Source organism: Malus domestica, chromosome 07 (genome assembly GCF_042453785.1).
Source record: "Malus domestica chromosome 07, GDT2T_hap1".
Taxonomy (NCBI): Eukaryota; Viridiplantae; Streptophyta; class Magnoliopsida; order Rosales; family Rosaceae; genus Malus; species Malus domestica.
In genome coordinates, this window is record NC_091667.1 from 2,170,646 (window position 1) to 2,194,051 (window position 23,406).

The following is a 23,406-nucleotide window of genomic DNA, read 5'->3' on the forward strand; positions in this document are numbered from 1 at the left end:
ATTCCCCTCACCTCCTAAATCATTCCCCTACAAAACGCATCAGATCACGCCGTACAACCATCCACAGCGCAAACACCGAAACACCCACAGTGCACCCGACCGCAGAGGATCAAGTATCCCAAACCCGCTACAACAGCTCTCGCACACCATCTCGTAACTCCAACGATTGCCAAATATCAAAGACGGAGAGAGGAGAGAGAGGGAGGCCTCGGAAGCCAAAGTGCACACACAGAGATCACATTCAAAACCAAACCCTAAAAATTCGAGAAATTCGCAGACGGAGATACAAAATTGCCCCAATTCTTCTCTCAGATCCGTTCCCCCAATTCTTCCGATTCCAATAAAGATTGAGTTGGGGTTGGGGTTCGCTCAGTTTTCGAGCCATGGCGTGCGTAAAGGGGGTGAATCGATCGGCCTGCGTGGCGTTTGCTCCGGACGCGCCGTACATGGCGGCAGGGACGATGGCCGGAGCAGTGGATCTGTCCTTCAGCTCCTCCGCCAACATTGAGATCTTCAAGCTTGATTTACAGTCAGAAGATCGTGATCTCCCGGTAGTGGGCGAGTCGACGAGCTCTGAGAGATTCAACAGGTTGTCGTGGGCCAAACCCACTGGATCGGGGTCTCAAGAATTCGGGCTTGGGCTCATTGCTGGTGGACTCGTTGATGGCACTATTGATATCTGGAACCCACAGACTCTGATCCGGTAATTGGATTTGAATTTGCCATTTGCTTTTCGTTTCGATTGGGATTGAATTGAATCGAAATGAATTGAGTTTTGCTTGTAAAGTTCGGATTATCTGTGTGGATTTGGAATGTGGGTTTTCGTTTGGGTGTTGGAACAATGTGGGAAAGTGGAAAGTTTTGCTAATTCTGTAGTTTCTTGGTGCTTGACTTTGATCTGAGTGAGTGGTCTTTTTGGGGTGAAGGGAAATGGGGTTAAAGTTAGCTGATATTGCGGTTTATTGTTGTAGTGTGAGTGATTAGATCTTATCTTAAGCTGTGATTATATGCCCAGTTCCCTTTTTATTTTATTTTCATTTTTTGGGAGTGAAATGATATGTTGGAATTTTCTTGGTTGCTGGAAGTCTGAATATGTAGATAATGTGAAATGGGATTTTCATGAATTCTATCGTGAAGATGAAATCTTGGGCGTATTCTCTGACAGAACGCCTTTGAACATTTTCAGTTCATTATGTTATTTTGTGGTTTAGGTTCTTTGGTAATGTGTATGTTTACTTGAAAATTTTGCATTTGGCTTATATTTTCAGTGTATTTGTTAGTAGTGCAATAATCTGAGCCTCCTGCTAATTTTAGTTAGATTTGATCTTTCCCTTACAAAATTATGCGTGGAACTACATGCCTTCTGGTTTTGTGGAATTATTTTTGTATTTCAGAAAGCATTTTTTGGTGTGCTTGGGAAAGGCCTTATTTTTTATTCTTTCATATCCTTAGTCCCGAGGCAGGTGTAAGTGCTTCAGTTGGACATCTCACAAGACATAAAGGCCCTGTAAGTATTCTTCATTTTCAGATGCATGTCTTTTTGGTGATTCTTACAATGCTAGGACATATGATCACTACGTAGGGTCTTTTTTTTTTTCAAACTCTAAACCTTGATTCTTGTTATTTTATTCCAGGTTCGTGGTCTTGAATTTAATGCAATTGCACCCAATTTGCTTGCATCTGGGGCTGATGATGGTGAAATTTGCATATGGGACATGACCAATCCTGCAGAACCATCTCACTTTCCACCTCTCAAGGTTTGTGCTAATTAGTTGTCAGTTTATCTGAAGTATTGCAAACTCTTTCTCTGTAGTTGGTATTATATTCCTTATCCTCAATTTTTGGTGTGGTTCTATTTGGCCACACAGATTTTTAGTTTATTCTGGCCTTAGAGCCTTTGATTTGGTTGTCATACTTCACCTTACAGTCTACCTGAAATGCACTTGTAGAGTACAATAGTTAGACATCATTAAAGATGTTTATAGTTTTGTTACCCAAAGGTAGCAAAAGAAATAAGACTACTAGTTTTTACAGTAATCAATTGTAGATGTAGTAATCAATATACAATCAATATACAATCATAATAAACATAAAGAGGTGGACAATTGGAAAGGATGAGAGGTCCCTTTCTTCAAATTATTCTCATCACCTGTGGACGCCAATGTTGATTTTGACCGTATTCCTTATTTTATGAGAGAAAGTCTATAATTAGATCGCTTTCTGTCTCCGTCTTTGCATGAAATGATTTTTCTCTCTTGATTTTGTTATAGTTATGAATATATTAAAAGCAATCTGGACATCATCTGATCCAAAGTGTGATATCTTTATGCAGGGTAGTGGTTCTGCCGCCCAGGGTGAGGTTTCATTTTTATCTTGGAATAGCAAGGTCCAACATATATTAGCATCCACTTCATTAAATGGGACAACTGGTGAGAAATATACTTTTCTCTTTAGGTACTTCTTGTCTAGTAGTTTTATTTAGCGTGAGAATTTAATATTTTGAATTTTTCAGTGATATGGGACCTGAAAAAGCAAAAGCCAGTGATAAGGTGATTTGATTATATTCTACTGTGAATCTATTATATTAAAATCTCAACGATTATTGGGATTGGTCATTTCCATTACCTAACTTGACATTGGTTGACCGGCAGTTTTACAGATTCAGTTAGAAGACGGTGCTCCGTTTTGCAGTGGAATCCTGATATTGCCACTCAGCTAGTTGTTGCTTCAGATGAAGATGGTTCACCGTCTCTGAGGGTAATGGTATTGAAGTAATATTCTATTTGTTTAGTGGTCAAACATTTTAACATTTATGTTCATGCAGCTGTGGGATATGCGTAATATAATGTCACCAGTTAAAGAGTTTGTCGGGCACACAAAAGGTAACAACAACAACAACAACAAAGCCTTTTCCCACTAAGTGGGATCGGCTGTATGAATCCTAGAATGCCTGTTAACGAGTCTTTGTTTCCTTTCTTTTTGTTTGGGAGCAGTTTTTGCTTTGGGTTTCATAAATCTATTTTTACTCTAGTGCTAATTTCCATTATAATGGAGTGGGGTAGCAGAACTATGGGGTAGAGTAAGATACTAGGCATCCCTCTGGGCATCAGTTTCGAATGAGTTCAGGGATTATTCTCTTTCTCATATAGTGTGGGATGTGTTAGCAGCTGTGAAATGATTTTGGTTGAGGTTCTGTTACTTGTAAATAGATCTACTTGAGAGCTCTTAGCTAGTTTTGCTAGATGGTGGATTTCTTATCCACTATTTTGTAATTCGTGTTATTGTTTTAATAAATTGTTATCGTTTCTTCTCCAAAAAAAAAAAAAAAATTACTGGGTATAGGAACAGGTCAGAGAAGAGCTGTTCAAATATCCTTCTCTACAACATGATATGCTATGAGATTTTTGTATAGTCCTTCCCAATGTGGTTTGAAATCAAATTGCATTCAAATATGAAGTGGATAATAAGTCTTATGAACCTGGAAGGATATATGAAATTAAGGGCTTGCCACGTATTGTTCATTTAATTAGAGCCTCAAACTGCTAGTCTACTTGGGTTGTCTTTTACTTTAGTAAACAAGATCCATTCACGGTCACTAATTGTGAAAGTGGGGGTGCGAGAGAGCGCCAAGATTTTCAATGGCCACTCGGATATCATGCTTTATGTGCGTGATTGTACTTGATTAGTGGCTTTTTTAGGTTAAGGCTTTGAGGCTTTCTTAAATAGTACACAAGTTTCCCCATTATGTTTCTATTTCTGCTTTTAGGAATTGTTGTGTCAACTCGTGATCCATGTGTTTGAACTTGCATTCAATTATTTTTGGAACTTGAAAGTGCTATTACTGATATTATTTTGATCAGAAGTTATTTGGATATGCTTACGATTCTGTTACACACACATCTTATCCCAGGTGTAATTGCAATGTCTTGGTGTCCGAATGACAGCTCTTATCTGCTTACATGTGCCAAGGATAATAGAACTATTTGCTGGGACACAGTTTCTGCAGAGGTATGGTTTTTACCTGCTCTTCAAGGAGGCCAATATTTTTGTTCTGCACCTTTCCTACACTTTAAATCTCTTCCGTACTTTTGGTTTCCGTGAGGTGCACTATCCTCTTCTGTATTTTTGGTTTCAGTTGAAGTGCACTATCGTTTGTCTGACTGTAGGGTTGTTTTTTCTTATATATTGGTTCAGATTGTATGTGAATTGCCGGCAGGCACCAATTGGAATTTTGATGTGCATTGGTATCCAAAAGTACCTGGAGTGATTGCGGCATCTTCATTTGATGGAAAAATTGGAATTTATAATATTGAGGTATAGTGAGGTTCTTATCATATTGGAATTTACTGTTATTTTATGAACTGCATAAATATATGTGCGCGCGCTTGTGTCTATGTTACTTCATGAACTTACCATGTTTTAAATCTCTTCTATTCTTTTATTTTTATTTTTCTCACAGGGTTGCAGCAGATATGGAGTTGGGGAAAGTGCTTTTGGTGCAGGTAATGCACAATTAATTAGCCATTGCATGGTAACTTATTTAAAAAAAAATTAAGGGCCCTTTTGGTGTCTTATTTAAAAAACTTGAAAAAACTATGATCCTTCTTTAAAAACCCAAGTTTTCAAATACTAGATTTTGTTAATTAAAATGGTCGTTTGGTATGGAACTTGAAACCTTTTGTTTGTAAATCTTTAGCTTAAAAAACCTATTTTAAATGTTAAATATTGAGGAAAAATGCCAAAATAGAGCTAATTCCTTGATATATTAGATGATTATTTCTCATTACAAGATGAACATATATATAGGGAAAGAAAGAAGACATAAGACCTAACTTGCCTAACTTGCCTAACTTACCTAACTTGCCTAATTTACATAAAGAAAGTTGACTAGCCTAATTCCACTAGCCATTCAATACTCATAGTTGCTTTTAGTTGATACTCCCCCTCAAGTTGGTGCGTAAATATCTCGAATGCCCAACTTGCTGGGTGAAAGATGGAAAATCCTACTTGACACTGCCTTTGTTAAAATATCTGCTAGCTGGTCATCACTCTTCACATAAGGCAAGTTAATGGTACCATCAACCAACCTTTATTAAGTGCCTATCCACTTCAACATGTTTAGTACGATCATGTTGAACTGGATTATGAGCAATGCTAATGGCAGCTTTGTTATCACAATAAAGTTTTGATGGCTTTGCAGAATTAAAACCTAATTCTCTCAACAAAGTCCTGAGCCATAACAATTCTTGCACACCATGTGCCATACCTCTAAATTCAGCTTCGGCACTGGATCTAGCCACTACATGTTGCTTCTTACTGCGCCAAGTAACTAGATTTCCTCCAACAAATGTAAAGTATCCAGAAGTCGATCTGCGATCAGTTACTGACCCAGCCCAATCTGCATCAGTGTACCCTTCAACTTCTTGATGTCCATGATTGGAAAACATCAAGCCTTTTCCAGGGGCAGACTTCAAATACCTGAGAATGCGTTGTACATCATCCATGTGGGCTTCACTTGGCCTGTGCATAAATTGACTCACTACACTTACAGCATAGGCTATGTCAGGTCGTGTATGAGACAAATAAATCAACCTCCCAACTAATCTTTGGTACCTTTCCTTGTTAGCCGGAACTTGATCATGATAGTCTCCCAATCTATGGTTTTGCTCAATTGGTGTGTCTGCAGGTTTACAAGCTAACATCCCAGTCTCAGTTAATAAGTCTATAACATATTTCTTTTGAGAAAGAAAAATGCCATGCTTTGATCTTGCAACTTCAATACCCAAGAAATATTTCAGAGTACCCAAGTCCTTCATTTCAAATTCCTTGGCTAGATACTTTTGAAGTTTTTGAATTTCCTCGACATCATTACCTGTAACCACCATATCATCCACATAAACAATTAAGGCAGTAAGTTTACCTCTATCATGCTTAAGAAATAGGGTATGGTCAGCTTGAGTTTGCTTGAACCCATAACTTCTTATTGATTGAGCGAACCTGCCAAACCATGCCCTTGGTGATTGTTTCAATCCATACAAGGACTTTCTTAACCTGCATACTTTGCCAATATCGCAAGTGGTAGTGAATCCTGGAGGAAGATCCATGTATACCTCTTCATCCAAGTCTCCATGTAAAAATGCATTTTTTACATCAAACTGTCGTAGAGGCCACCCTAGATTTGCTGCCAATGACATAAGAACCCTGATAGTGTTGATCTTTGCTACCGGAGCAAATGTCTCCTGATAATCAATGTCATAGGTTTGAGGATAACCTTTGGCTACCAGTCTAGCCTTGTATCTTTCCACTGAACCATCAGCTTTATGCTTTACTGTGAACACCCATCTACACCCAACAGGTTTCTTGCCTTCAGGAAGTGCAACCAGTTCCCAAGTGGAGTTTTTTCGAAGTGCTTCCATCTCTTCAATCATAGCCTTTTTCCATTTTGGATCTTTAAGAGCATCCTGTAACTTATTAGGAACTGAGACTGATGACAATTGGTTTGCAAAAGATATATAAGAGTCTGACAAGCGATGAGATGAAACAAAATTAGATATAGGATATTGAATACCCTTTGTAGAAAAATGACCATAACGAACAGGGGGTAAAAGGTCGTACCCAGTGCACAAGGCTCCCGCTTTACGCAGGGTCTGGGAGAGGTGAATGTCGGTTAGCCTTACCCCCATTTTATGGAGAGGCTGCTCCCAAGTCTCGAACCCGAGACCTACCGTTCATGGGCGAAGGCACTTGCCATCACACCAAGTGCGACCTCTTATAACGAACAGGGGGTATCCCTCGATTTTCTCGAATAGGATAAGGAGAATCCCGAGACTCATGATGTGGTTCATTTGAATCATTTGGATCATCACTTAATGAAATCTCATGATTGGACTCATCAAATATAGTAGGCTGAAGAGAAGGAGAATGAGTGGTTACCTCAGGATAATTCGTACTATTAGCAGCTGATTGGTCAGAGAGTTGGTCAATGTGGGGATCCGTCTGTGGGTGGTCTATTTCATCATCCCTTTTTTCTTTATCTCCCTTTTTTCTTGTCCTCTCATACACCTTCAATATTTTTTCACCTTGTGCCTCATCATTAGGCAAATTTGCACCATCACCGACATCTGACAAGTGTTCATCTGAAAAATGCATACCACCAATGTCAAGCGGCAACTTCTTTTCCTCCTTACTCCATATCTCCCCCTGAAGAGAAGTGACCAAATCTTCTTTTGAAAAAAATGCCTCGTTTTCCCTAAAGGTAACATCCATAGAGACAAAAAATTTCCCAGTGGGAGGATAGTAACATCGATACCCTTTCTGAGTAGCAGAATAGCCAATAAACACACATTTGATGGCTCTAGGATCCAACTTATCACGATTTTGCATGGGTACGTGAACGTAGTAGACACAACCAAACACTTTTGGAGGAATATGAAGGAGTGAAGGAAGAGAATGATATTGGGAAAGGGTCTGGATAGGTGTTTGAAATTGGAGAACACGTGATGGCATGCGATTGATAAGAAAAACAGCTGTGTGAATGGCATCACCCCAAAAACGTTTAAGAACGTGCATAGCAAAACATAAAGAGCGAGCCACATCCAAGAGATGACGATTTTTACGTTCTGCTATACCGTTCCGTTGAGGAGTATGTGGACAAGATGTTTGATGAATGATACCGTGTTGTTGAAAAAATGTTCCAAGTCCATAATTCAAATATTCTTTCCCATTATCAGATCAAACAACTTAAATTTTAGCATGAAATTGGGTTTGAATCATTTGATGAAAGATTGGAAAAATAGACATAACCTCACTATTATTTTTTAGTAAGTATACCCAAGAAACTCGAGTGCAGTCATCAATGAGAGACAAAGTATTTAGCACCAGTATAAGTAGGAATATGAAATGGTCCCCAAACATCAGAATGAATAAGAGAGAAAGGAGCATTACTTTTATGGGAACTTAAAGGAAATGAGACACGATGATTTTTAGAAAGAATGCAAGTTTCACAATGGAAATCAGAAACCTTGACTTTAGAAAATAAAGAAGGGAATAGATATTGCAGGTACTGAAAGGAAGGGTGTCCCAATCTTTTGTGCCATAACCAAATTTTTTCAGAAGCTTCAAATTGTTTGGCCTCCGCTTGACAACTGTAACTTGTCTTCTCAAAATCTGGTGGTAAGTCCAAGTAGTATAGACCTCCCCTCTCTCTACCATGACCAATCAATGCTTTCGTTCGAATATTCTGAAACCAACAATGGGTAGGAGAAAAGATGGCAAGACAGTTTAGTTGATTTGTAAGTTTACCAATGGAAAGCAAATTGTGAGAAAGATTAGGAACATGTAAAACATATGAGAGAGATAAGCCTGGTGTTAATGAGATGGAGCCTGCTCCAAGCACTGGAGTAGAAATACCATTAGCAACTTTAACGGTATTTAAAGGTGGAGTAGTGTGAGAAACAAACCATGTAGAGTTATTGGTCATGTGGTCAGAAGCCCCTGAATCAATGATCCAAGGTTTATTGGGAGGAACAATTGTAGTGTTCAAGGCAAAACCAAAGTTACCTGCATCGACTAAGGAAGTAGAAGCAGTAGTAGGAGAAACTAAGTGAGCAGATTGATCCACCCGAGGTATGGAAGGCGTTGGTGTCAGGTGTGCTTGTGATCCACCAATGCCTTTCTTTTGATTTTCCTTCTTTTGAACCCACCAATCAGGATATCCATGCAGCTTGAAGCAAGTGTCTCTAGTATGCTTATCCTTGTCACAATAAGTACACTTCCTTGTATCAGTAGTTTTGGGTCCACCTAATCGAGAATTGGAGACTCCACGGGGAAATCGAGACGGAGCAACTACCATGGCGGATCCTTCCACTTGTGGGCCAACCAACATAATGGTTTGCCTACTTGCTTCAGCATTCACAAGAGCATAAGCAGCACGAACAGAATGTAGAGTTGTTTGAGTCAAAACTTGACTGCGAACATGATCTAAATCAGGATCAAGACCAGCTAGAAAATCATACAATCTTTCTTCCGAAATTTCTGTCTCTCGGGTAGCAATATCATCAGCGCACTTCAATTTTCCAGGACTCAAGAAATCAATTTCTTGCCATGTTTGCTGAAGTTTACCATAATATGCAGATAAAGGTTCTCCATTTTGGCGAGTTGCCAGTGCTTGACGGCGAAGTTCGTATAACTTTGATGCATCTTTTTCAATTGAGTAAGTTTGGGTAACAGCATCCCAAACATCTTTTGCAGTAGAGAGTCGGAGAAAAATGGCCCGTACATCTCTGGTCATGGAGTTGAGTAACCAAGATTGAACCATGGCATTCTCTTCCTCCCATATAGCATACAAGCATCAGCTTCTACTGGTGCCACTTTTGTTCCACTGACAGAAGACCATTTACCTCTGCCAGTGATGTAGATGCGAACACTTTGGGACCATGAGGAATGGTTGGACCCATCCAACTTGTCTGGGGTGATATGTAGAGACATATCACTTTGAGTAACAGTAGCTGAAAAGTAGCTGAAACAGTGGTCTTGGAGTCACCCATTATTACTGCCTCAGAGGTTATGGGTAAATTTGTTGGGTGATTCCAACGGGTATGGCTTATGGGGTATTGGGTAGTATATTTTTTTTTTGTGTGGAAAGATTTCTGGGTTTTGCAGAGATACTGCAAATGGGAAGAATATGGGAAAAGATGCAGCGGAATATGTATGGCTAACAAGCTGGATATGGGTAATAATGTTGGTAGATATGGCCAAATGAAAAAAGAGTAAGATTGGATTGGTATGAAAGTAGAAGACCTGCAGAATAGCAGGTCTTATTGGGTAGATGGCAGTAGTGCCAGTAAGTGAATCAGAATAGAAACTCTTTTTGGATCAGAATTGCTCTGATACCATGCCAAAATAGAGCTAATTCCTTGATATATTAGATGATTATTTCTCATTACAAGATGAACATATATATAGGGAAAGAAAGAAAACATAAGACCTAACTTTGCCTAACTTGCCTAACTTACCTAACTTGCCTAATTTACATAAAGAAAGTTGACTAGCCTAACTCCACTAGCCATCCAATACTCATGGCTGCTTTTAGTTGACAAAAAAAAAAAAAGCAACCGGGTCTGACGGGCAAAGAGAGTGAAACAAATAGTATCTCTCTCCAAAAAAGCATATTTTTTTTTTACCGCCGCACAAAGAAAATGTTTTGCTGCGATTGAGGAATTGTCCATACGTAAAATCATAATTATTGATACGAGCCTTTTCCACATAAAAAGGGAATCCTTTGTTACAATAGAAGCAGAAGTGATTTGGATTATTCAAGAATCGAAGTCGATTTGCTTTATAAAAAGAAGATATCAGATCAAAGACGTTTACCTTTTCGAAGGGCAATGGGAGTCCCCTATTTCAGGGACATCTCCTTGTTAGGTAGGGCCAGGGATCACTAATTAGTCGAATGAGCCCATCCCTCTGGCCTATCATTTATCGGTCGATCCGGCTGGCAGCTCCTGCATCCCCGCTGACCACAGTTCACAGAAAAGAAGGAAAAAAGGAGAAAGAAGGGAAAAATAATAAAAAGATTATTTCAAAGAAAGAAGTGGAACAAGAAAATGGAAAAAGCAACTAGAAACCCCATCCGCAAGAGTATGAAACTTTGTTTGCAGATCCAATGATAATCAAAGAGCAGAAAGAGAAGGAGAAGGGACTGAGAGGAGAGAGGATTCGAGAGGGAGAGTGGCTGGATTGAAAACTTAGAGCCTAACTTTTAGAGTTTTAAAAAAGTGGGCATTTTTTAGTTAGTTTGTAGTTAAGACTTAACAGTTTTTGAAAATGGGTAACAAGATTTATGAGCTTGGGACTCAAAAAGTGTTTTTGAGTGTAAAAGTTTGGATACCAAACTTTCTTAATCATTGCATTGACAATTTTAAATTTTCTTTTTGGGTTGGCTGAACTCTGTTAACAACAGCACTTCATTGGCTATTTCTTCTTCTTGTTTCTTTTTCTACAAAGATGATCTCTTACAGCAAGCAATAAAGTTTGGCAGGTTTTAGGTTGGAATAGGTTTAATTTGTACAGAACAGTAGATCTGGGGTGTTTCAAATTTTCATTTGTTATTCTTTCTTTTCAGGACCTCTGAGAGCTCCAAAATGGTATAAGCGCCCAGTTGGAGCATCTTTTGGCTTTGGAGGCAAGATTGTGTCCTTTCAGCATGGTTCTGCTGGTTCGGAGGTACGCTTTATTGGCATGCTCCCTGTGTCTTCTGCTCTGATGCATTTTAGAGTTCATTTTCCTCCCTTGTGTCCAGGTTTATATACACAGCTTGGTGACTGAACACAGTTTGGTGAATCGCTCATCCGAATTTGAAGCTGCTATACAAAATGGGGAAAGGCCTTTACTTCGAGCCTTATGTGAGAAGAAATCACAGGAGGCTGAGTATGTCACTTACTAGAAATAACTTTTTTTTATGAGCTTTGAGAGAGTTAATATCTCTTGAAAATTAATTCTCTTCTGCTTCTGTTTGCATGATTCTGTTCGGCAGATCTGAGGATGACCAGGAAACATGGGGCTTATTAAGGGTTATGTTTGAAGATGATGGGACTGCAAGGACGAAGCTGATCACTCATCTTGGTTTCAGTATGCCCGAGGAAGCAAAAGAAGATGTTCCAGAAGATCTATCACAGGAAGTCAATGCACTAGGGCTTGAGGATACAATAACTGATAAAGTGGGTCGTGGGAATGATAAGGAAGCCACCATCTTTCCATCTGATAATGGAGAAGATTTCTTTAATAATCTTCCTAGTCCTAAAGCTGATACTCCTGTGTCAACCTCTGGTGGAAAATTTTCTGAGGGGGATGCAGTTCCTGTTATGGAACAAATGGAACAAGAGCCTGATGGACAGGAGGAGAGTGCTGATCCATCGTTTGATGAATCTGTTCAACATGCTTTAGTTGTAGGAGATTATAAGGGTGCTGTTGCAAAATGCATTTCAGTAAATAAAATGGCTGATGCTTTAGTTATTGCTCATGCTGGTGGTGCTTCGTTGTGGGAGAGCACGCGGGATCAGTATCTTAAGATGAGCCATTCGCCTTACCTTAAGGTATTTACAATCCACTTTCTTAAAAGGCTTCGAAACACTTTCTGTTTCGTATTTTGATAATATATGAATGTAGATGTAAAGATGTGAAAGATTGATTATACTGTGTCTTTAAGTTGTGTCATAATTGTGTTTAACATGGCTAATTCCTACAATCAGATTGTTTCTGCAATGGTGAGCAACGATCTCTTGAGTCTTGTCAACACCAGGCCCCTAAAATTCTGGAAAGAAACACTTGCTCTTCTGTGTAGTGTAAGTTTCCCAGCTCCTCAAAATGTTAATGCCATGATACATTGTGTCATTGTTTACATTTTTTGATAAGTAATGCGTTGTAAATGAAGTGTTTTTGGTTACTTGACTCATTAGTGTTTCTGACTTACCCTAAACTGCGCTCTTAATAGCTGTATCATAAGAGCAAATCATGAGCAAGTCAACTTTAAAATCTGTATAATTACTAATTGATTTATGTTTTTCAATGTGTCATGAATGGACAGTTTGCGTCCAGAGATGAGTGGACCATGCTTTGTGATACACTTGCTTCCAAACTTGTAGCTGCTGGTAATACTCTGGCGGCAACTATTTGTTATATATGTGCGGGAAATATTGATAAAACTGTAGAGATTTGGTCAAGAAGTCTGACAACTGAGCATGAAGGGAGATCCTATGTTGACCTTCTCCAGGTAAATTTTCATTTAGACCAGGCCAGTCATGTTCTTTTTGGCCATGAGGTTAAATATGCTTTTTTTTTTCAGAGAGAACGAGGTTAAATATGTTATGTTATTTGGTTTAGGAATTAATGGAAAAGACAATTGTCCTTGCCTTGGCATCTGGGCAGAAGCGGTTTAGTGCATCCTTGTGCAAACTTGTTGAGAAATACGCTGAAATTTTAGCTAGTCAAGGCCTTCTAACAACAGCATTGGAGTACCTAAAACTATTAGGTTCTGATGAGTTGTCACCTGAGCTTGTTATCTTAAGAGATCGTATTTCTCTTTCAACCGAACCTGGTATGTGCTTCTTTAAAAGTTACTGAAGTAACGTTTTAATATATGCATTTTTGTATGCTGGAAATTTCGATCAATGGCAATTAATCTGATCAAAGTGATTACTGAGTGGTCAATATTTTAATTAGTTCAATACACAAAATTCGATGGTTACAGCTCTTAAAATTACAAAAGCTTCTTTCTTGTTACCTACATTATTTATTTTCTTCCCATGTTATTTGTTGTGTTATTGCACCAGAGAAAGTTACCAAGACTGAAACATTTGGAAACCAACCTGCAACAAGTGGGCCTGAATACACGGCTGACCAATCTAGTTTTGTCGGGTCCTCTCCTCCATATTATCAGGTGTTCATGAAGTTTTTCGTTGCCGTTTTATTTTTATTTTTTTCTGTCGTTTGTTTCCAAATCTGTTCTCTCGATGTGGATTGACTTTTATTTTCTCTCTTTAAATGGTTAGGAAACAGTGCCATCACATTTGCAATCAGGTGTTCCTGTAAGTCCTTATGGTGAGAGCTACCAAGAACCTGTGAATCCTTCATATGGAAGAGGAGGATACGGCCCTCCTGCCTCGTATCAACCTGCATCCCAGCCCCATATGTTTCTTCCTAACCAACCACCGCAGGTTCCACAGGTAATTTGTTGTTTATTAGCCTCTTTAGTAAAGAGTTATTAGTTTGTTTACTTTCTGAATATGCTATAACATACTAATACCACGGAAAAATATTCTTGGAATCAGTGCACTGAAATTCCTTTCTTTGAAGTAGATCCAGTGTGTATTCTTGCTGGTTAAGGGTTACAACAACAACAACAACAACAAAGCCTTTTCCCACCAAGTGGGGTCGGCTATGGTTAAGGGTTATTAGGATTTATTTTTTTGGGTAAATTGCAGGATGCTACAAAATTATAAAATTATTCGTTAGTCTTCAAAAATGTGCGTGTTATTTAATGATTATCTGAAATTTAGCTGTTAATGGCACTTGGCTGTGAAATCCTAGTTGGAATGAACTTTTTGTTATTAAGAAGTTACTGGTCACTTCTCACATTTTTCAATGTTCAAGGGTCTGCTTCATTGGACTTTTCATGGTGTACTTGTAGGAGAAATTTTCTGCACCTCCTGTTTCCTCTCAGCCTGCAGTAAGGTCTTTCATTCCTTCAACTCCTCCTGTGCTGAAAAATGTGGATCAATATCAGCAGCCAACATTGGGTTCTCAGTTGTATCCTGTCCGTATATCTTCGTTTGATGTCAAATTAAATATCAGAAACCATGACCATGATTGTTTTTCTAACGTTTTTTTTTTTGGTTGGTGTTTCAGACTTTCCAACCTATGCAACCAGGGCCTGGTTCAACTGCTCCTCTTCAATCACATGTCCCTCCTGTTCCTGTAAATCAACCACATGTTGTAGCTGCTTCTGTTCCTCCAAGAGGATTTATGCCCGTTACTAATCCAGGAGTTGTTCAGGGGCCTCATGTGGGTTCACTGCAGCCACCTAGTCCTACTCACCAAGCTCCAGCTCGAACCCCCGTGGCAGCGGCAGCTCCACCGCCCACCATACAGACAGTTGATACAGCCAATGTTCCTGGTAATTTGAGATTTCCTTTTATCTTGTGGAAATTTGCCAACTTCTCTCCTGAACTGCTTTGCTCTTTATATCTGTTTAACTTTTCCGATTTTGAAATATGAAGCTAGCTTCATGTCGTAATTTTCTCCTTGTCGTAGCTCCCTCAATTTCAAACTTGAAGTCAGAGGAATTTAGGTAGAATTGGTGGACTATTAAAGATATACATGCAATTAAACAGTAATACGCTGGTAGGATTGTCAATATTTTGATTTGCAGTATTTGTTAAATAATAAGATGCAGATCCGAACTTTAAGTTATTGAGGTCTCGATGATATCATCAGTTCTCATGATTGGAAATTTGAAACACGGAAAAAATGGACATGAGAATGTTGGACCACTGTGATCACTGCAAGCAAGAGTGGTTATGGACAAATTGCATTGATATTCATTTGGACGATGAAGACAACAAGTATTATGAGTGGAGGTAATTAGGAGATACTTGACAAAAGTATGACTAGGAACGAAAATATCGTCCAATTTCAGATTGGTAAAGGAAGAGGTTTTGTACGGTTGACTCCAATTATAGATGAGAGAAGTCTCCGTTTTTGTTTTAGTTCCTGAACACCATGTAATAGAGGGTCCAAAATTGAGTTCTACCTAGGTTCTATGTTTGTTAGGTATTATATAGTGTAGGCTGTTTCCCTACTTTAACATTAAAATCGACCTGACCTCAATGATGGACTCTCCATATTATTTGAGCTGTCCTCTTGTCTGGCATGCAATTGTTGGCCCAAAGAAGTAGAGGGAATGAAATATTTGTAGAGACCGCAGTTAGTTGAGTGTATGTATTGCAGTTAGTATCATGGAATGTCCGACACTTGAACTGGGATATATGGTCTATGAGACATTTTGACATCTAGACGTTAGTGTTAATTGTGTATTTAAACAAGTACAACAGTTGGGAGACTGCTAATTCTATTTCCTTGAGTGTGTGTAGTCTGTAAGATATTCTCCTTCATTTGTGGTTCCCTATTTATCACATAGAATTTCCAACCTGTGGTTGTGTGACAATCTTTGCCTTTTTTGTGGATAATGTGGTACAGCCCATCAAAAATCGGTAATCGCAACATTAACAAGACTTTTCAATGAGACATCGGAGGCGTTGGGAGGTGCACGTGCAAATCCCGGTAAGAAGCGTGAAATAGAAGACAATTCAAGGAAGATAGGTGCATTGTTTGCCAAACTCAACAGTGGGGACATATCTAGAAATGCTGCTGATAAGCTTGTTCAGCTTTGCCAGGCATTGGATAATGGTGATTTCGGTACTGCCCTGCAAATCCAGGTACGTTTTTTAAAACTTCAAACTTTTTTTTTCTTTTTTTTTGATTTTTGCATTGCATAAATAATGAGCTTTAATGGGGGCTCCTTTGGTTTCTGCTTGATATCAGGTGCTTCTTACCACTAGTGAATGGGATGAGTGCAACTTTTGGCTCGCAACTCTAAAGAGGATGATCAAGACAAGGCAAAATGTGAGACTATAAGCCTGTTATTACGCAAGTTTCGGATTGTTTGGTTCCCAGAAATCTTTCATGGCCTGATCTGCAAGAGTGCGGGACGGTTTGTTTTCATGCATTCAAGAAGTGCATATCTAGATTTTGGCTTCGGGATTTGACTAGCTTTCGATTAATTCTACCTTGGAAGGCAAATAGTGGGTTTCAACGCAAATAGTGAAGATAGTCTCTCCGCACATTAAAAGGACTTCATGGTGGCTCTTTCGGTTTTACTTTTGTAGTGCTTAGAAATAGCATTGATTTTTTTTTTTTTTTTTTATCACTTTCGACATTTTACATAAATTCATAGAACGTTTACTCAGCTGCTTTGAGCTTTTCCTAGTGATCTGGGTACCATTTTGTCATAGGCATGAAATTGTACCACCTTTGTGTCTTTGTTATATGAACACAATTAGAATTCCGACTTCAATTTTGTTGAAAATGACTGGCTGTGTATCATTTATGTGTTACTGTTTTTGCAATCTGAGATTTCGGTATGGTTTGGGCACATGAATTTGAAGGGGCCTCTTATTATTCATGTCAGCGTAAGTGCACTTGGTCTCTTTAGAGATTTCCGCTGTCTAACGGTCATATATGATATTATCTTTTTGGTTGCATATCGGATTGTTAGATGCTGAATGTATTAAGTAAATGCTATTTTCGAGTTTATTACGAGGAGGAAGATAAGTTGTAAATGTGCATTCTGCAAATTTGTATGGATAGATTGGCATTATATCGATATATATGCTACATTTGTATTAGACATTGTTCATGTGATGTTCACATTTCCATACCAAGGTGGCATGACCAGATGTGGTCGAGTTGAAGCACCCCAAGAACTAAAAACTAAGTTGGAGGACTAAATTGTAATTTGAAAGTGATGGATAAGTTTAGGAGCACCTACAAGTTAGCCCTCGAACTTATCCACCACTTACAATTTAGTCCCCAAATCATCCACCACTTCGAATTAATCAAGTTTTGTTTTCATTTGTCCCCTTTTGGTAGTGATTCTTGGTTGAAATTGAGAATAAAATCTATATTTTCAACGTGAGATTTACTTTTACTTTACTTTGGTGTTAATAAACGCATATGATATGTCAAGAATTATATTTACCTTTGCTGTCATTCTATTTCTTGGCAGATTATATTTCTTGGTATCTTGTGGACTCCACTTGTGTTTTCTTTTTCAAACAATTAAACACATTAGCAATTTGTAATCGAAACCCACCTCCTTACTTTTATTTCGAAGAAAAACTAATAAAAATGGCTTGAAAGTTTTGAGTTTTAATGATAAGGACAAAATAAAGGGTAAAATGAATAGTACTAGGTTTGACTTTTTAGTGTAAAAATGTGATTTTTCGTTAAAATAAACAGTACCGCGGACTTTTCTTTAAAACTCCCTTTATTTCGAAGGAAAACTCATGGATTATTACACTAGTGACTACAACATGAACCTAGTTCTTTATAAATAAGTGGCTTGCTATTGAAACTCTTTTTTACTTTCTACGCACCTTTCTCAATTTTCAGCCGTTGAATCGAAAGAGTTGAAGAATATCAAAGAACATTTATCGACAAGAGATGTGTAAGAAATAAAAATTGATGTATGAATAACATGGAAGAGGATCCTCTCCTGAGCTCATGATGAGGATCCTCCTGACCACGAAATCAGGAACGTTCAAATTTAATCCAACGGCTCCAAACAGGGGGTCTCTCTAAAAGTTATAATAATTGCAACCGTTAAATTAAATTTGAACGGTCCGGATTTCTTGGTCAAGAGGATTCCCATCCTGAGCTCAGGAGAGGATCCTCTTCCGATTAACATCACCAAACAATGAATTTGAGCCAAAAAATAAAACCGCGCCACACGCTAGGCTACAGTGATATAAGGCCTATCGAGTTTCAGAATTTCAAAAAAGTAGAGGCCAAGAAGTAGCTGTAAAGCCTTGACAAAGGGATACCTAATATGCTTGTTTCTGCTTGCTGCCAAACAGCTAAAAACACAATTCAGTTTGAAACCATGTTTGGAGAGCAGGCTAGCAGTGCTCTGGAATCTTTTGATATCTTTCAAAATTCAGTTTGTCTTGTACTTGATTGTTTTATCCAGTCCAAAGGGAAACAAACAGTAGATATAGCCACAGCTACATGCCTACAACATAAAGAGAATGTTTGGCTGCTGCTACAAATCCATGCGAGTGCTCTTAAACTTGGTGTTTGTGCACTTTTCCACTCCTTTTCTTGGACCCGCAGAACACTCGTGTTCCCGGAAAATGCGTCATAAAACAAGCTTCTCACAACAAAATGAAGAGTTTCTTTTGACCATTCTCTTCTTTATTACTAACGATATTTTTACTTTATTTTATGTTAGACATAGGAAAAGAGTGTTCGAACTCAAAATGTTGCGAGATAAAGTAGAATAATAATAGCCATAGTAATTAAGGTAACAAGCATTCTTCGGTTGCTACATAATATAGTAAGCTAATGTGGCTCATATATAGGGATGGGCAAATACCCATTAGTTATGGATAACCGCGGTTACCCGCTTATTTAAATTTCACGGTTACGGTTATGGGTATAACCGTTTACTTGTGAAATTTAAATTGGCGGTTATGAGTATTAACCACGGTTATAAACGGATAACCATTTACCCATTTATTTTATATATGTAAAATTAACAAAAACCATGTTCCCTATCGGACAAAACTTAGATAAATGCTATTTACTATAGTGCATGATTTCTATAGCTAATATAATATAATTTTTCTTAAACACTTTAAATTTCATGGTCCATTATATATATTATGTTAATATTTTACATTCCGAGTCAAATAACTCAAGAATAATGTCTTTTAATAGTTTTCGTAACCCAATAATACTTGGCAAATTTTATATTACCTTCATTGCTAACAGTTAAAAATATTGTCTGTAAACTATTATTTCAATTATTGGAATGATATACGGACTTAAAAAATTAAAATGCGGAAATGTATGATGAATGTACCTATAACGGTGTTTAATTGTTAGAAAAAAAAATTATGACAAATTTTTCTTTTTTAATTTTCAAGTTGTTAAAAACACGTAGATGGGAGAAAAAGAAGTAAATGGTAAAAAAAAAAAAGGATAAACGGGTTTAAAATGATAAATGGGTAAACGGGTACTAAACGGTTACGGTTAAATGAGTACACGGTTATGAGTATGGTTAACCGTTTATAAATGGTTATGGATATGAGTATAACTGTTTAGACAATTACCCAACAGGTAAACGGTTATGCGGGTATGAGAATAAACGGTTATGAATAAATAACCGCGATTACCCGCCCGTCATAACCGTGCCCATCCCTACTCACATATGTAGTATATCTAGCATTATTCACAAATCATACAATATGCCTTTGATTTATATACATGAGACTTATCTACGAAAAGTCAATGATCATTTGATTTATCAGCACTTATGACGTATTTATGACGTATTTACCACACGAGATTAGAGTGGGAAGAAACAAAATCGCACTCTTCACTATGCATTCGAGCATTTGCTAGCATTTAGGGCATCAGAAGAGTTCACCTAATCTCATAATTGGATTACTCAAATAGAGAAGTCAGATTCTTACTTCACCCATATTTCAACTCCTCCTTAATTTAATTTTTCTTAATCCGATTGCGTATTAGTAAACCAGCTATTTAGTATATGAGGTGGGTATCTATCAATAAAGGGGTAGAAATTAGGAAATTGAACAGTAAAAGTAAAGGGACTGTTACAGATTAAAATTAACTGACAAGACTAGGCATTTTCATGATGGGTAAAGCAACAGTGTGATACTGTAAGAGAGTCAAACAAGAATTCAAAGTGAAATGATCTAAGTTGAGCCCTTCGATATATTCTTGGTTGAAAATAATTCTACCTTGTCGACCTAATGTCAAACCCATCTAGAAGCAACAAATTGTCTACCATGTTACATGTACACGGTATCATCATCGAGTGCTTGCGATTTCTCATTTAATCCAAGTACGAGTCAATAAAGCATGATTAATCTATACCTTCAAAGAGAAGAATTAAGTCGTGCATCTACCAGCTACATCTGCGTTTTTTACGCAACGTGAATTTGTATTGTGGAAAAATCCAACTTAAATCGTGCTTTCAAATGGGTATTTACTTCGGGTCAAAGATTTAGAAAAAATGAGAGATTGGAGAAACTCAGACAAAAATAGTTATTTAGGACTCGTTTGGAAATGCTTTAAAATGACTTGGGTTCCACAAACACTTCGGGTCAAAGATTTAGAAAAAATGAGAGATTGGAGAAACTCAGACAAAAATAGTTATTTAGGACTCGTTTGGAAATGCTTTAAAATGACTTGGGTTCCACAAACACTTGAAGTGTTTCGAGCAAGAAGCATCAATTATGTGTTTCTTCCATGAAGCACTTCAAGTGTTTTTTTTTGTAGGGTTCATTTGCAGTTTATTAAAGATTGATTCAAAAAATATTTTCATCAAACCACACCACTTTCAGCGATTTTAAAAGCACTTTCAAATGAGGAGTCCAATTGATGATGATTAGTGATGAGTAAAAATGTTTATAATTTAATTAGTTTGAGATTGCAATGATGCGGGGAAACAATCAATACAATAAAGATGAGCAAAAGGGCACGTTTCTGCCAAAATAACATAAAGCTTTTCATCATGATGCACTATACACTTTCATGGCTTCTGTTGCAAGAATACGTACTAAAATATGGAAAGAAAAAAAAATTGAGAGTAATTTTCGAAGCATGGGAAATTTTGGTCAAAAATAAAAATAAAAATAAAACTTGTAGATTGATACCATTCTACAATTTCGTGTGGATTAGAAGAGACGTTTTCTTCGTGACTTGTACATCTTCAACTTTCAACTTGAACAAAAGTATCCATTGCTTCCTTTGACACGCACTGAATCCAGTGAATTATCGAATACGTGGACACCAATCAAAGCCTAACAAAAAACAAAGTCGCATAGACATCTATGAGGCTCACAACTAAACATAAATCTAGTGGTATGCACACACACTTGAACCAAAAACAGATTGCCTGTTCTTCTGTTCATCTGAATATAAACAAGACATTACAAAATTTGAAGGCATATGCAGTGCAACGAGCCACAGTTCTTCAAAACATTACTCTTGACTCGGCAAATCCTAAGGATCCCTGAAATTTGAACAATGCGGTAACAAAGATGCAGAACTACAAAGATCAAAAGCGGTATCACTTGGCATTTGACATATGTGAACTTTCAGACTACAAAAATCTTCATATCATTCGTCGACATTAAACAACTTACAAGACAAAAAACAAAAATGATCAAACAACTTACAATTGGGGAGATCAATTAACAACACATTAACAAATTAACGAATCACAAGACGTGAGGAAGCAAAACCAAGAACAAATAAGAGAGCAACAAATCTGCATCAATGTAAAATTTGCAAGCAAGAAAGCTTACATGCCTTCGTTCTATTCACATAAATCAAATTTATGCAGCAAGCTGTATACCAGCAGCTGCACGAGAATTGCCGCTCACATGAGGCATTGCATCATCTCTCCTTGAACATGTAAATGACTTTTTCCCAAAAGAATGATTTTGCATCAAATCAGGGACTCCTTTCCCATTACCAGGAGTTGATTGATTACTCCTACCAATATATCTTGCACTACCAAATCTAGAAACCAGATTCGCCGATTTTGAACTGGAGTTATCTCCATCTGCGTTACCATGGAACTCCGACTCCCCATCAGTACCTGCCATAAGCTCCATCAGATTGGTGCTAAACCCCAAATCTGAATAAACTCGCCGCGAATTCCTCAACGCTTGCCTAGTCAATTTCGCTTCTAGGGCTTCCAAATTCTCTTCTCCAACACCCTCTAGCTTCGAAGTCAAATGTGCATTCCTTGATTCAACCGGGCGCCCCATGGTCTCTACCATTGTACATGGATTGTTAAAACCATTCCACGAATGCAGGGGAACCAGTTTACTCAACCCAGTAAGCCAAACCACGACCTCCTTCATCGATGGCCTACGCTCCCTACAAGACCTCACACACTTGGCTGCAATCACAGCTAATTGCTTCCTCACAACAGGGTCTTTAGGAGGTACAATTCGCGGATCATAAACCGTTATCAGCTTCCCTCGCTTTATAAGCGGGATAGCCCAATCAACGATCGAAGGCGGAGAATGCCCAACATCAATAGCCTTCCTACCACTTATAATCTCCAACAACAAAATCCCAAAACTAAAAACATCAGTTTTAGTACTCAAATTGTCGGGGGTCACATAGCAAGGGTCCAAGTACCCCATCGTCCCCGCCGGCGGGGTGGACCGGAGCCTATACTCGTCGAACTGGCAGTACCTCAGAGCCAATCCAAAATCCCCCAACCGGGCATTGTAACTACGATCAATCAAAACATTAGCAGACTTAATATCTCTATGAATTACAGGTGGGTTCGATGAATGTAAAATGTCAATTGCCTTAGATGTTTGCAAAGCTAATCTAATCCTACGACCCCAATTCGGAGGCCGATTTGTACTCGAATGCAAAACATCGTACAGCGTACCGTTGCTCATGAACTCCACCACCAAAAGCCTTTCTTTCGAATCATTCGAAAACCCCAAAAGATTGACCAGCCTCGGACTCTGAATCTTGGACAAGATCTCGAGCTCATTGTCGACCTCGTTCGCGGTCTCCGGCCCAGAAGACGAGGTGGGTCGGAGTCTCTGGCTGTGAGCTCTCGAGGGTCTTTTGACGGCAACAAGACGGCCACGGAGCACAGCTTTGTAAACGTAGCCATGGCTGCCTTTGCCTAAAAGCTTCTGGTCGGAGAAGCCATTGGTGGCGGCGACAAGATCACTGTAGTCGAAGTGTTGGATCTTGATGGGGTTTTCCGGGGTGGCGGTGGCGGTGGTTTTGGACGATGAGGTTTGGGAATTGGCGACGGAGATGGCTGATTGAGCTCTGCAGGAAAGGTACCCCATTAAAGTAAAATCGAGATTTCGACTCTGTGTTTTGGTTTTCTGGATGGATTGAATGGGAGAGACGAGAGTTTGGTGTGATGAAATATACGTGACTTCGATTATATGAAATTTCCAGGACCAAAGTTGGTTGAAAATTGGGTTTTGTTGGTGTCGTGTTCTGCAACTGTTTGTGCGGTGTCGTTATTGTATATAAGCAATTATATTG

At 38.4% G+C, this 23,406-nt stretch overlaps 3 protein-coding genes across 4 annotated transcripts; 1 reads left to right on the plus strand and 2 right to left on the minus strand.

Annotated features, from left to right (window-relative positions):
• Positions 1-21: 21 nt before the first annotated feature.
• On the plus strand, positions 22-16,714 carry LOC103438530 (protein transport protein SEC31 homolog B-like). Its single transcript, XM_017333400.3, has 22 exons — positions 22-703; positions 1,453-1,507; positions 1,635-1,757; positions 2,333-2,429; positions 2,513-2,549; positions 2,652-2,757; positions 2,825-2,882; positions 3,911-4,008; positions 4,195-4,314; positions 4,460-4,502; positions 11,123-11,223; positions 11,300-11,427; positions 11,534-12,092; positions 12,249-12,341; positions 12,584-12,769; positions 12,880-13,093; positions 13,329-13,435; positions 13,548-13,721; positions 14,186-14,311; positions 14,404-14,671; positions 15,754-15,992; positions 16,099-16,714. The coding sequence occupies exons 1-22, from the start codon at positions 384-386 to the stop codon at positions 16,189-16,191; spliced, it is 3,345 nt and encodes a 1,114-aa protein (XP_017188889.2). The 5' UTR covers positions 22-383; the 3' UTR covers positions 16,192-16,714.
• On the minus strand, positions 7,980-9,446 carry LOC139197297 (uncharacterized). Its single transcript, XM_070824388.1, has 2 exons — positions 8,560-9,446; positions 7,980-8,239 (listed from the first exon to the last, which is right to left on the minus strand). The coding sequence occupies exons 1-2, from the start codon at positions 9,314-9,316 to the stop codon at positions 8,205-8,207; spliced, it is 792 nt and encodes a 263-aa protein (XP_070680489.1). The 5' UTR covers positions 9,317-9,446; the 3' UTR covers positions 7,980-8,204.
• Positions 16,715-20,752: 4,038 nt separating the features above from the next.
• LOC103420467 (serine/threonine-protein kinase-like protein At3g51990) lies at positions 20,753-23,372 on the minus strand. 2 transcript variants are annotated; one of them, XM_070824389.1, is made up of 2 exons: positions 21,679-23,372; positions 20,753-21,167 (listed from the first exon to the last, which is right to left on the minus strand). In XM_070824389.1, the coding sequence occupies exon 1, from the start codon at positions 23,199-23,201 to the stop codon at positions 21,705-21,707; it is 1,497 nt and encodes a 498-aa protein (XP_070680490.1). In that variant the 5' UTR covers positions 23,202-23,372; the 3' UTR covers positions 20,753-21,167; positions 21,679-21,704. The 2 variants fall into 2 exon arrangements, with proteins under 2 accessions (XP_070680490.1, XP_070680491.1); XM_070824390.1 differs by having other exon boundaries at positions 21,675-23,372.
• Positions 23,373-23,406: the final 34 nt, after the last annotated feature.

Excerpts from the sequence above, each read along its gene's own strand:
- LOC103438530 (XM_017333400.3), top strand. The coding sequence starts at position 384 with ATGGCGTGCGTAAAGGGGGTGAATCGATCGGCCTGCGTGGCGTTTGCT. Across the intron at positions 1,508-1,634 it reads TCACAAGACATAAAGGCCCT|GTTCGTGGTCTTGAATTTAA; the intron begins GTAAGTATTCTT and ends ATTTTATTCCAG. Across the intron at positions 14,672-15,753 it reads TGATACAGCCAATGTTCCTG|CCCATCAAAAATCGGTAATC; the intron begins GTAATTTGAGAT and ends AATGTGGTACAG.
- LOC139197297 (XM_070824388.1), bottom strand. The coding sequence starts at position 9,316 with ATGGTTCAATCTTGGTTACTCAACTCCATGACCAGAGATGTACGGGCC. Across the intron at positions 8,240-8,559 it reads TACTTCCTTAGTCGATGCAG|AATATTCGAACGAAAGCATT; the intron begins GTAACTTTGGTT and ends TGTTGGTTTCAG.
- LOC103420467 (XM_070824389.1), bottom strand. The coding sequence starts at position 23,201 with ATGGGGTACCTTTCCTGCAGAGCTCAATCAGCCATCTCCGTCGCCAAT.